Source organism: Lepus europaeus, chromosome 5 (assembly GCF_033115175.1).
Source record: "Lepus europaeus isolate LE1 chromosome 5, mLepTim1.pri, whole genome shotgun sequence".
Classification (NCBI taxonomy): domain Eukaryota; kingdom Metazoa; phylum Chordata; class Mammalia; order Lagomorpha; family Leporidae; genus Lepus; species Lepus europaeus.
The window spans coordinates 33,779,597-33,793,167 of NC_084831.1; the positions used below are offsets into that span (position 1 = coordinate 33,779,597).

General features: G+C 42.6%; 1 protein-coding gene across 3 annotated transcripts in view; it reads right to left on the bottom strand.

The window, feature by feature from the left end:
• Positions 1-2,829: 2,829 nt before the first annotated feature.
• The window catches only part of FOXJ3 (forkhead box J3), a 160,527-nt gene continuing 149,785 nt past the window's right edge, over positions 2,830-13,571 (bottom strand). For 2 of the 3 annotated variants that reach the window (XM_062191083.1, XM_062191082.1), the window contains 4 exons: positions 11,939-12,040; positions 11,355-11,546; positions 7,726-7,833; positions 2,830-5,824 (listed from right to left, as the gene is read on the bottom strand). In XM_062191083.1, the coding sequence (XP_062047067.1) occupies positions 5,709-5,824; positions 7,726-7,833; positions 11,355-11,546; positions 11,939-12,040 (518 nt within the window). In that variant the 3' untranslated portion in view covers positions 2,830-5,708. The remainder of the gene's footprint in view (positions 5,825-7,725; positions 7,834-11,354; positions 11,547-11,938; positions 12,041-13,571) is intronic. The other variant, XM_062191084.1, reaches the window with a different exon arrangement.

The window sequence follows — 13,571 nt, forward strand, 5'->3', positions numbered from 1 at the left end:
TGTCTGCAGCTGAGAACCAGAGGGGCTCACTGGCTTCCTCTAGCAACCTCTGAAGGAGAAGCGCAAAATCTTGATACCCTGGTGGCTGCAGAGAAAGGCAAAGAGCCCCTAGGGTAAGGGAACCATTCCAAAGAGGAAAGGCAGGCAGCTGACCGCCCTGCCCTCTGGTGGCCACAGGTGCTTACTGCAGCCTCACGGTGGGAGAGGCTCCAGCTTTGTTCCAAGGCCCTGTTTCTCAGCCTGGTAGCTCAGGGAACAGTGCTGGTTCAACATGCAGATGCTGGAGCTGGATGTCCTAGGTTTAAAACGCCAGCTCTAGTGCTGCTGTTGTTACCTCTACCACTTACAAGCAGATGACCTCAGGCAAGTAACACTCTCTCTATGGCTCAGATGCCCCATTGGCTAAACCAGGCAAGCTGGCGATGACAGTATCAAGGGCAGATAGGATCGTAAATGGTATCTGCTAAACAACAAGTACCTAACAGCTGGGAGTAGCAACCAGCCTTGACCTAAGGTTGATTTCTGGTTCTGGTGCAGCCAATTACCAAGTCCGTGCACCTGCTGACCAGTCACATACCGAGGGAGGAGTGTAAGAAGGTTAAGTACCAAGTCATCCTTGAAAATTCTTTTGTAAGGTGCCAATACCATGGAGAAACACAGCTCACTAAGGCCCAATCGGCTTACCTAGCTGGCTCACAACAAAGGACAACGTCCTACAAAATACATGTCCCTTCCTCCACGCGAGTCATGCTCAGAGGTGAGATGCTCTCTGGAGAGGGACACAGAGACAGGTACCAGTTATGGTCTCAGATTCAAATCTTTCTTCTGACACTCCCTCGGGGACATCTGGCATATTACTCCGCATGTAATATTCAATTCTTCCTTTCTGTTTTTGGCCAAACCTGTGTAACTGAATTTGTATGCTTTGATTGAAGGCATTCATGATCCAAATCCCCTGTGCCTTCCTTTCCCAAGTGGTGTCTCCTGTAAAACGGGACACTACCATCAACAGGTCATGGTGTAGGTAAAACAGAACAGTGTAGAGAAGCACTTCCCTCTGCCTGGTGCATGACTCTCCACTCCCCTTGCCCAGATTTCCCCTCAGTCACAGTGGGACTTTTAGTGAGCTACTCCTTGCCTCAGTCTCAAACACACAACGTGGGGCTGTATGAGATGAGTTCTTAAGGCCTCTTTCAACTGGAAGCTTGTAGGGTAGCTCTGCTTTGCCCAGGACTGCTTTGCCCAGATAAGGATCACTTCGATAAGTAGCAGCCCTTCACATACTGAATATGCTGAAACATATACTTGAATGATCTTGGTTTTTATTTTTATTTTTTTGTATTTGATTAGGATAGGTGCATCTGAACCAGCACAAGGTGACCAGACTCAACTGACCCCCACTGAGGTCCATCAGAGGTACTGATGGTGACCAGAATGTACCTGTAATGGGAGCAAAAGCATTGCCCCTCCCACCAAAGGACACACACACACACACACACACACAGGGGAGAGGAGAGAGAAAAATTCCTTTTTGGAAACAGTGGGGGGTAGAAGAAAATGGACCCAGATTGATTATCCCAGATCCGTGATGAGCTGAGAACTTGGGCAAGTTAACCTTGCTAAATCTATTTCTTCATCTGAAAAACAGTAATAAGTACATGTTTCTGTGGGTTAAATGAGAAACACTCAGAGGCCTCTTGAACGAGACAGGTTCCAGGTTCAATTTCACTTCCACCAGTGTTACTGGTCTGCCCACTGCTTGGCCTCTCTGAGCCTGTTTCCACATCAATGAAACTGGGACAGCACCACGCTCTGAGAAAATGCTATGCTGGCTCTCAATGAGCAGCACATTTCCCCCACCTCAACCCACAACCCCCAAACTGATCTAGCTCCCATACATGGCTCAAAGCAGTGGTACAAATGGGAAATCGCCCTCCTGTCTATCTGGGACTCTTTGAAGACTCAACCTCAACAGCCCATAACCACTCGCAAAGCCTTCCTAAACATTGCCTCAACTCCTCAGCATGACCTAATGTCTCCCCATCAGAATCTTGCCCGGCCAGGGGATACTTCAGAGTGGCTCCCTGCCCCAGCTCCCCAGGCTGGCATATGCTACCTGTTTTCTGGGCAAGCCTGCAGGGGCTGTGGCTTTCTCATCTTTGGATTTCTAATGGGAGGGAGCTTGACACAGTGCATGCTCAGCGAATGTTAAACTCTACTTTCACCTGGCTGTGTGGGAAGGTAGCACTAGGGATAGGACTAGAGCACGAGTGGTGGAAGGGACAGGGGAATTACCTTGGGATGAGAGGATCGGCTAAAAGGTGATGGGGGAATCATAGACTTGAAGTCAAAAATAACTGGATTCAGACTTCAGCCATCACTTGACAACTGAAGGATCCAGACAAGCCACATCTCCAACTGAGTTGTTCCAACATCTGTAAAATGAAGATCATTTTATCTGTCCAGCACAGCACCTAGTACACACTGAGAACCAGTATGATTTACATTCCAGGTGTTGGTCTAAAATGCTCAAGTATGTCCATGTGGTCCCACTAGAATCTGGGGAACAGGAATTTTCCTCATTTTATACGCACTATAAAGAAGGAAAATGAGGCTCAGAGAAATTAAATAACTTCCCAGGTTCACGGAGCTAGTGAAGTGTCCAATAAATGTCCAATAAGTGTCCAATTACTGTTCTGAGGTAGAATGGAAAGGACCCTGAGGACTCTGAGGTCTTGCCTGTGAGATTTCTACATGTGAACTAGCTCCCGTCTTATCCTCTCAACTGCAGCAAATGACCAGACCAATCGGTGTTGTAAATAGAGTTAACATAATCTATTTATTTTAAGTGCCATTCATGCATATCAGTTCTGGCAGCAACAATCCTAATGACACTTGGGATATTTCTTTACAGCACTGAACAGTTACAAAGAATGGGTGCCGTTCATCATAGAGGCAAAATATGAAATCGTGCAATAGCAAAACTGTAGAAACATTAAAACACTGACTGTCCAACAGCAGTACAGAGAGCAGGTTGTGTCTGCACAAAAAGCCAATGCATTTTCATCACATATATACAATATAGATATATACACATCACCCTCTGAATGAACAATATCAAAATACTCTATTCCATTTGAAATTATCCCCGATTGATTCCCTCCCGCTTCAAATGAAGGACATCTGAGCGACACATATTTACAAGAACACACATGAATACATTTACATTTCAAAAACTGCCACAAATGCCAGTCGGATTATTCTCCTGGACAGTGCCCCCTCTGATTACATGTATTTATTCTTCTTCCCAGGTTGTCAGTCAATTTAGGCCTCAAACAGAACTTGCTCTGCACGAACCACTACCAACCGAAATGGCCACTAGAGGGACCTCTGCACCTCACCACGTAGCCTAGGCTGGCTGTCGCCCACAGAGAAGGCCTGTCCTGGGCTCCCAGGTCAGGTGGATCACAGGAGAGTGTAATGGGTCCGGGCAAAGGCTTTGCTTCCAGGGCCATTATGGGTAAGTTTAAATATTCATAAAAATATTTATCACTGCAAATTAGAAAATGATTGCCAAATGGGAAATTAGCTTCACACAATTTGTAAAATCATCATCAGTGGTTCTACTCAAAAGTTCAAATTATTCAGCTTAAGACTGCATTCCATTACCCAAATTGTTTAAAGTGCACATTGCTACTCAAGCAATTTAAACAGTTTCAAAACTGTGATCCTGGTGTCTAGAAAACAGTGACTTGAGTAGACTACTTAGAACTGTCCCTTTTTTTTTTTTCCCAAGCTTTCACTCTGCAGGCTGCCATCTTATCCTGCCTCAAATCCTCCTAAGAGGGGCCTCTTGGCTGCCTTTCCAGAATCCACTGATCTTCACTCATCTAAGGGGCTGGAACTGAACCTCCTTTCTCATGCCAAACAGGGTCTAAATAACAGAGAAACATAAAGCTCTTCCTTTCTCCTCAACCTCACCAGCCCTTACCAAGGCTGGCTTCCCAGTGATTCATTCAAGGCAACACTCCATTTTAAAAAAATACACACATTCACTAACACATTCTCTCTCTCTCTCTCTCTCTCTCTCTCTCTCTCTCTCTCTCTCTCTCACACACACACACACACACACACACAGATGTTTGCTTAGTTCAAGTAGACATTACTCAACCATAGAACCACTAAGGCTAATTAAAGTGATTTTAGCATGGCTGACAGAGAGCAGCAATGCTAAAAAGCAACCAGCAAGCAGTTATTACTCTTTGATTTGATGGAACATGTTTCTCCATTAGAATAAAAAAAATCTGGTCTAAATAATCAATTCAATATATAATAATCAGGAAAAGAAAATCATTTCCTCTAGTTTTATTATTATAAAGCTAATACAATCAATCCATGCAACATAACTGATACGACATAAAACTAATACAGACCCCTAAGAGGTGGGCTACATTTCAAAGAAAGTGACCAAGTATCATGCATCCAGACACCCAGGACAACAGAACCAGCAGGCCACTTAATGACTGAGGCAAACAAAATCTATGTGTAGTCCTATCCTCCTTTCCAGTCCTACCTAAGTAGAACGAGATTAAATGGGGAAATTTGCTTTAAAAACACTGCCTTGCTGTTCTGTGGCCCAAATGGTCTCTTGATTCAAATTCCAGAAAACACCCTATTTAGCTATTAAGTCTCAATCAGCAGGAATGCTCACACAGAGAAATATACTCACATGGTAAAAGAAGTTATGATAAAGAGAATGACACAATGTCCCTCTGATTGTCTTGTCTGTAAACTCTATCAAGAAAAACTATCTGCACTTCTGGATACCACATTCTTCCTTAACAAACCCAAGAGGAGCTGAGCATTCACAGAAGGTAGCAATAAATATTATAATAATACTTTTGAATAATAAATACATAAGTGAATGTGAAGGCATTGGTTTGCTGAAAAAAACAAGCAATGCCCAGCTTCTAATTGATCAAATTTTAGAGCTGTTATAATAAAGATTTAGGAAAACAGACAGACAAGGAACAACATATACTGGGTAATCCCCAAGCCTCAAAACAAACTTGGTCAGTCCTTGATGCTGCTCAGGAAGAACATGCCCTTCTGGATTGTCTGGAGAGCACTAAACTCTGGGTTCCTTGACTTACTGGGTAGAATTCATTCCCCACATTTCTGAAAAAGATTAAAGAGGAAACTGGACTTTGGAAAAATCTAATTCCATACATCAGTTATAAACGTCTTGTAGGAAATAGCCTGACAAAGAATAAAAACTGACTGTAACTTTCTTTCCAAGACACAGTCCAATTAGGAAAAAAGTGAAGCCTTTCTGTCATTTTTGCACATACATTTACACATATGTATCTATAAACTGCTTGCAGCAAAACAGGCTCTGTCTGAAAAATCAGTCTGGCACTTGTGGTTAACATCAAACTGACACAAATATGCAAAAAGCTGTCCAAATCACACAACAGTTAGGAGCTACATAGGGCAGCTGGCAGGGAGACAAACATGTAGTACTTGTTTGGGTCAGATAAAAGCAGTAAGTTATCCAGCTAAAATCTTTCTGATTGTCTTCAAAAGAAATTATGGTAACATTGGTAAAGTGATTAGCAACTCTGTTTTCTCAACTGGATTCTCTTAGACCTTTCCCTTCACTGCACAGAAAGGTGATGTTGGCGTCTGGGGTCTTATAGAAACAAGCCCTACACAATTGAATCCCAATCAAAGTCATCCTGGATGTCATCTGGAGGCAGCGAGCGCCGCATCTGGAAGGCTTGGGAAGGTATCATGTGCTGCTGGTTCATGGCTCCGTGATGACCTGGAAGGAAGGAGGCAACGTCAGCAGTGACTTCAAAGGAAGAAATGAACTCACTCCTACAGAGTACTTCCTAGGTGTCACGTATGCAGCACACATTATCTCACTAATCCACCCATGAGCCTTCAACAAACTGGCTCTTATGTCCCTCGTTTTATAGGTAAGGGAGACAGGGCTTAAGGGGATGAGCAAGTGACACAGTCATATAGGTATGTTAAGAGGCAAAGATAAGATCTAAACTCAGTTCATCAGACTCCAAAACCCATGTTCTCTCCATTACACAAGACTGTGGCAAGGAGGGCCTAGCAAAGCGCTGCTGCAACCATTTCCCTGGGGGTCTGTTCTGCTCCACCACGTGTTTCAGTACGGCACACTGGCCAACACAAGAAGGGTAAGCAGAACAATGTCCGTGCACCACCAAAGTCACACGGGATGGGACTCAATTTCCCCCAGCAAGTTAATTAATAGCCAGTGAACCCCAAGAACATTAACATAGTGGAATACAGTAAACCACAGAGGAACACAGTTGAGTGCACAATGCCCTTCTCCCCAAGGTCTTCTTCCTGATCAGTCTGGCCATGAACTCTGTGAGCAGTCCCCAAATTCTGTACATTCTGCCCCTGTCCGCTATATTCTGACAAACTCCATTCTAAACCAGCTTCATTTTTATTTAACATGCAGTTGTTATTTCATTCTTTTACCAGAAATTAAGTGTATCTTTTTAACTGCTGTGGAATTTTTACTATTTTTGTTATTTGATTATAAAATTTCAAGCAGTCTGCTGCCAATCTTATTTTTCTCGTAAAACCTGTAACTTCTAATGTACACTTTTACAAAAATGCTAAGGTTCTAAATTATCAGAGTATGGTAGAAAATGTCCATATTTTTTATTTACTTAATAAAAACATATCAATTCCTCACTGTGCATCAAGCTTTCATTTACATGATTTAATTACATGTAATCTTGATCTAATCCTAATATTCCTAGGAGCTGGGCTGTGTTTTTAGACCCCTTCTACAGACAGGGAAGCTAAGGTAGAAGGGTTAGGTGGCTGGGCCAGTCCTAACCACTGTATCATGCCACCAACAAATTACTAATGAGCTCTGCCAACAGATAACATTGCTTTCTCATTCATCAAAGGACTTGTCACTTGGTCTCAATTCATTCTTCATTACTGCTTGGCACACTTCTTTTAACAGCTCTCCTTCCACCTCACCTTTTGCCTTTTTTAAAAAATAGGTTAAAGGTTCTATAATATACAAGAAAAACAATGGTCTCTGAATTAAGACACTGGGACTTGAGTTATGATTTGCTCACTCAGCAAACTAGGTGGCTTGGGCAAGTCCTCCCCTTCTGCACCTCCATTTCCTAATCAAGGTGATATTTAAGATCCCCACCAGCTCTAACAATGTGCTCTAGTGCCCTGACTAAATGTAACTTATCCTTCATTCAAAGCTTAGGGTAAAAAGTTTATAAACCTGTAACTCTAGAAACTTAGCTCCTCAAAAAGGCACTTTCCTGGAAACTAAAGCTGCAGGACTCGACTTGAACAAATGGAGGAGTTTCTACAGGAGCCAAAGAAGGTTCTGGAAGCCTGCTAAAGTCTTGTTAAAGTCAAATATCCTCAAAGACACCTAGGACTCTTCAATAGCTCTATGCCCCAGGACCTCAGAGAGAGACAGGCCAATTAGAATCACAGGATCCTGGGCTAAAAAGGCCTTTAGTGGCTGATGCTTCAACCCCTTCTCCAGCACTAGAGCAAAGTGGCTGGGCAGGCTCTGCCATCCAGACTCCCTTGACAGACAGTCCACTCCTTCCTGAGGCAGCCTCATTTTTATACTGGGATGACTAAAGCTTTTCAGTATTAACCTCTTGAGTATCAACTACAGCACACACATGTTACCTGCCATTGTTGTTCCTGGAGTGCTTAGCGCCTGTGGGATATGAGGATAACCAGGGGGCGGCATCACTGAAGGAGGGAGATTTTGCCTAGAGTCTATATACAAATTTCCTAAGCAGAAAGAGGGACAAATATGTTATCATAAGTAAAACAAATCAAGCACTAAAATCTTAACAGTGGGGCAAGGTGCTTGGCACAGCAGTTAAGATTAAGGGTCCCTGCCACCAAAGTGAAAGACCTGGATTGAGTCCTGGATTCTAGCCTTGGCCTAATCCAGACTTGGCTGTTGCAGGCATTTGGGAACTGAACCAATGGATGGATAATCCTTAAAATAAATAAAAATAAAAAACTATAAAAATTTAAAAAGAAAAATGGTAACAGAACTGTACGTAAATTCAGTGAAGCAGGAAACATACAGAGGAATGGAGAAGGAAAACCTACTCATTTCCGATGTTAAAACTGCCTGAAGTGGGTGCTGGCCTTCTGAACACAGTACCAGGCTGTAGGTACACTGGTATTGATTCTAGTGCTGCCGCCAACTCTGTAAGCTTGTAGGCAAGCTATGCCTATTGTTGCTGTCACATACCTCCCAAAGTATTTTCATAACCATTACTTCATTTGACTCTCTCAGTAAAGCCACAAGTGAAATCCCCGTTTTATGAAGATTAGGCAACTAACTCAGAAAAGCTAACCTGACTCACTCAAAGAAACATTAATTTGACAGGTCTAGGACTAGCACTCAAGATATCCTAACTCATGGCTTCCTATTATGGCCCATCTCTCTATTGCCCTGATTCTCTCTAATTATTCCTGAAGCAGGCCTAATGACGTGTGTCCTAATTAACAAACTGACTGGGAAGCACAAAGTAACAATAAAGAACTGCACAATGTAAAACAGCCACACCAAGCAAAAGTAATCAAAAGTAATTATGGAGTGTGGCGCTGGGGAACAGATTTCATTCAAATGTTACTTCAAAAGGTTTTTGAACTGATATACTTTTACTACTCGGTGCAATCCAGTATAATAGTCTAAATGTCAATTAACACTGAATTGTAACACAAAATAGACAGGGAGAGAACAAACATCATGACCCCCCCCTCACTCGTAGGGAATAAAGACCATAAAACTGGTTCACATTGTAAAAAAAATGTCTGGAATTTTTGAAAGGCTATTTCCCTATAGTTTCTAGAGTTTCACAAAAATTACACTTGAATTCTAGGATTCTTGTAATGAAACTAAAACAGCAACCATTTTTTCCAGAGAAAACTAAAAAGAGAAGAAAAACCTTCCTCTTCTATTAAGGTAAAACATGCTGGATTTGGCTGCGTCTAAGTGTTCACCTGCCACTGGAAATCCAGACTGTCCAGGCTTGCGATAGCCTCAGAGATGACCTATTTCAACCATACAGAAGAGGAAAGAGGACCAGAAAGGAAATGAGACAGACCAGGAACAGAATTCTAAGACTTCTGACCTGCAGTTACTGCTTCAAGATAACATGTCTTTTTAGAGTAAAGTTTACAGTCAGAAGAGTGCTCTCTGACCACACTGACTTTTCAGGAAGAAAAGAGAAGAGAAAAGTTACTAAGCTATAGCTCTAGTATTCTTGGGGGCAGAAAGGGTGAGGGTGAATTCTGTTCCCAAGTGCTGACCAGCCTTCAACCTGCATGCCTAGTGCACTTTCTGAAGACTATCCCAGGCTGGAGGTGTCATACCACTTAGGCTCACCTGTATACTAACAATTTCCTAGCCTTTGTGCTACAAAATCTTAGCTTTCTTTTTACAAATCCTTAGAGTTCAAGTCACAACAAAATGACAAAATTTGATTCAATCTTTATTTGTATAGCCATATTTCTTTTTTCAATTCTCTTTTATGGCCTAATAATTCTTACCTTAAAGGTGGAAGGGTAGAAATTAGAAAAGGAATGTGGTAATAAACAGTCATCTACATTAAATAGCCTTAACTTTTTGAAATTGTCACATTCCTAAACACTTTTATTTTCAGATAGAAATTTCTATTGCTTCTCATTTTTTCCATGTTCTCATTACAGAGTCTGAACAATGCAAATTTACTATTATGTCTACTTCTCAAGTAAACACTGGACTTACACACACACACACACACTTTATTTAAGAGGCAGAGACAGAAAGAGCTTCCATCCTCTGGTTCTCTCTCCCAAATACCCACAATGGCTGGGGACGGAAATCCAGGTCTCCCATGTGGAACCAAATTCCTTGAGCCATCACTACTGCCTGTCAGGGTCTGTATTAGCAGAAAGTCAAAGCCCAGAATCAAACCCAGGTATTACAATGTAGAACACTGGCATCTTTTAAAAAATTAATTAATTTAAAAAGCAGAAAGAGAGTAACAGAAACATAGGAAGAGGTACCATCCCCAAATATCTCCAAGAACCAGAAATGGTCTGGGCTAAAGTCAGGAGCCAGGAGTTTAATCCAGGTCTCTCATATGGGTGGCAGAAACTCAATTATTTGAGCCACCACCTGCTGCCTCCCAGAAGGTTCTATGGCAGAAAGCTGGAACTGGGAGCAAAATCAGGACTTGAACCTAGGTACTCTGGTATGAGATGCAGGTGTCTTACCCCAGTGTCTTAATCACTAGACCAAACACTTCCATTAAACAGAACATTAATTTGGTTTTCACTACAAATCTTCACAAATTTAAATTGATATTACTTCAAAAATGTCTTTGTTAAAATGAGTATTAAGAGAATTTAGGCCGGCGCCGCGGCTCAACAGGCTAATCCTCCGCCTGTGGCACCGGCACCCGGGATTCTAGTCCCGGTTGCGGCACCGGATTCTGTCCCGGTTGCCCCTCTTCCAGGCCAGCTCGCTGCTGTGGCCCAGGAGTGCAGTGGAGGATGGCCCAAGTGCTTGGGCCCTGCACCCCATGGGAGACCAGGAGAAGCACCTGGCTCCTGGCTTCGGATCAGCGCGGTGTGCCGCGGCGGCCATTGGAGGGTGAACAACGGCAAAAGGAAGACCTTTCTCTCGGTCTCTCTCTCACACTGTCCACTCTGCCTCTCAAAAAAGAAAAAAAAAAAAAAAAAAAAGAATTTAGGCCGGCGCCATGGCTCAACAGGCTAATCCTCCACCTAGCGGCGCCGGCATACCGGGTTCTAGTCCCGGTCGGGGCGCCAGATTCTATCCCGGTTGCCCCTCTTCCAGGCCAGCTCGCTGCTGTGGCCCGGGAGTGCAGTGGAGGATGGCCCAAGTGCTTGGGCCCTGCACTCCATGGGAGACCAGGATGAGCACCTGGTTCCTGCCTTCGGATCAGCACGGTGCGCCGGCTGCAGCACACTGGCTACAGCGGCCATTGGAGGGTGAACCAACGGCAAATGGAAGACCTTTCTCTCTGTCTCTCTCACTGTCCATTCTGCCTGTCCAAAAAAAAAAAAAAAAAAAAAAAGAGAGAGAGAGAATTTAATTCTTGTTTGATAACTTAATAAAAGGATAAATATTACAAAGGAAAGTTAACTGTAAATAAAATAATTATATAAATCACAAAAGAAAAATAAGATGTAAAAGGATCACTGCCACTGTTGGCAACCAAGTTGTTTAAGAAGTGAATTCTGTATGATTAGAAGATAGCTGAGAAGATTAACAAAGCCCATACCTGTTCCAATATGTTGGGAAGGTTTTGCTGGATGCATGGCACCATGACAAACATTTTGCTGAACATTACTTTGTGAGTGGATAAGGCCAGTTTGTGTAAAGAACTGATTAAGAGAAGAACAGAGATCAGCAAATTGAACCTGATCTAAAGACCAGTTCTTGAGATCTGCCTGTCTCATACTCTCCATCAGACCTATGAGGAAAGTATTGGAAATACAGTTAGCATAGTTTTGCAAATACTGCAAGGAAAATAGCAAGATACAATTTTTTCAACTCTCAAACTTTCCACTGGCTCATTCCAGATTATGGCAGCAACTTGCCCATGCAATGAAGAATGACATTTTACAACTATTCAAAGCCTTATTCTTTTAAATTGACCAAACTGCCCTCTGCTTTATCAACTTGCCACAATACTTCATTGTGTATTTATAATGTATTAAATGTTGTTTTTAAGCACACTGTAAACTGCAAAAGAAATGCCTTTAAATGAAGGTGTTTATTTTTACTACAAAGAAATTTCTAATCTACAAGAGAAAACAGGCTCATGTGTGTCTGGGTTATACATCACAAAGAACCAATACTCACCTTGGAACTGCGAAAGGTCTACGTCTGACCAATTAACACTGCTGGCAATTCGACAACTTTCTTTTAGCATATCAAGTGTTGCATACCAATCATTTGAAACACCTATAAAAATAGTATTGACAACACTATAATTCTTGGATACTGAAAATTTGAAGTGTATCTTAAGGGAAGACAATGAGCTGGTCTTACTCCTGATATTGGCTGACCCTTGCTGAGTCTGATAAAAGAACTTATTCCCTTATATCATGTGTTGAGGCAATCTGGTATATGAGACAGGCAAAACGGGTACTATTTCTCTCCATTTTACAAAGAAAGGAAACTAAACCCACAGAGATGGCATAACTTAGCAAGATCATCACAGTGAATCCACTACTTTAGCCTAGGTCTTCTAACCTCTAGTCTGGCAGCTTGCAAATCACATGGTAACCTTAGAACATCAAAACTGAGAACTGGGAGTCAATGTTGTAACATAGTGGGTAAAGCTACTGGCTATAATGCCGGCATCTCATATGGGCAGCAGTTCTTGTCCCAGCTGCTCCACTTCCGATCCAGCACCCTGCTAGTGCGCCTGGGAAAGCAGCGGAGGATGGCCCAAGTTGTTGGGTTCCTGCACCCACATGGGAGAGCTGGAAGAAGCTCCTGATCAGCTCAGCTCCAGCTGTTGTGGCCATTTGGGGAGTGAATCAGCAGATGGAAGACCTCTGTCTCTCTCTCTCTCTAACTCTGTTTTTCAACTAAATAAAATAAATCTTTTATTTTTTTAAATAAAGAAATTCTGATGGATCCAGATCAGGACATTTCTAGTCAGGAATGGTATTCTCTTATTGACATCATCAGGAGAGCTTAAGACTCCATAGTCTGTATGTCAACAAAGTAGTCACCACTCGGAGGCCACAGGGCAAAAGCTGCCTTCCAGGAGATAGTGTTGAGCAGAGGAAGAAAATCCTCCATTCAGTGATTCTTGTCATGTTCCTCTGCTTTTAGGATTAACCTTGAATAGATGAAGGGAAGAACTTGGGGCCGGTGCTGTGATGTAGTGGGTAAAGCTGCTGCCTGCATGGCATCCCATGTGGGTGCCAGTTCGAGTCCCAGCTGATCCACTTCCGATCCAGCTCTCTGCTATGGCCTGGGAAAGCAGTAGAAGATGGCCCAAGTCTTTGGGCCCCTGCATCCAGGGAGACCCAGAAGAAGCTTCTGGCTCTTGGCTTTAGATCACCTCAGCTCCAGCCATTGCGGCCATTTGGGGAGTGGACCAATGGATGGAAGACCTCTCTCTCTGTCTCTGCCTCTCCTTCTCTCTCTATGTATCTCTGACTTTCAAATAAATAAATAAATCTTAAAAAAAAAAAAATAAGGAATTTTTGCTGCATCACAGACAACTCTTAGGTGTATTAACTTCCAGTTACATATAAAATTATCAATCATGAATTTTTACAATAAAAAATGAAGTAGAGACACCATGACCCTGCCCTCAAACAAGTCATAATTTAGGGAGAAATTTATTTGGGAGGTGGGTGTATTAAATAATGACCCAAGTGAGCCTCAGGCATTCAAATCTATCAGGCTCAGATCCTCTAGTCAAGGAAGAACTTTACTGATAAGGAAATCAGAATTATATGACTAAAGTCACCTA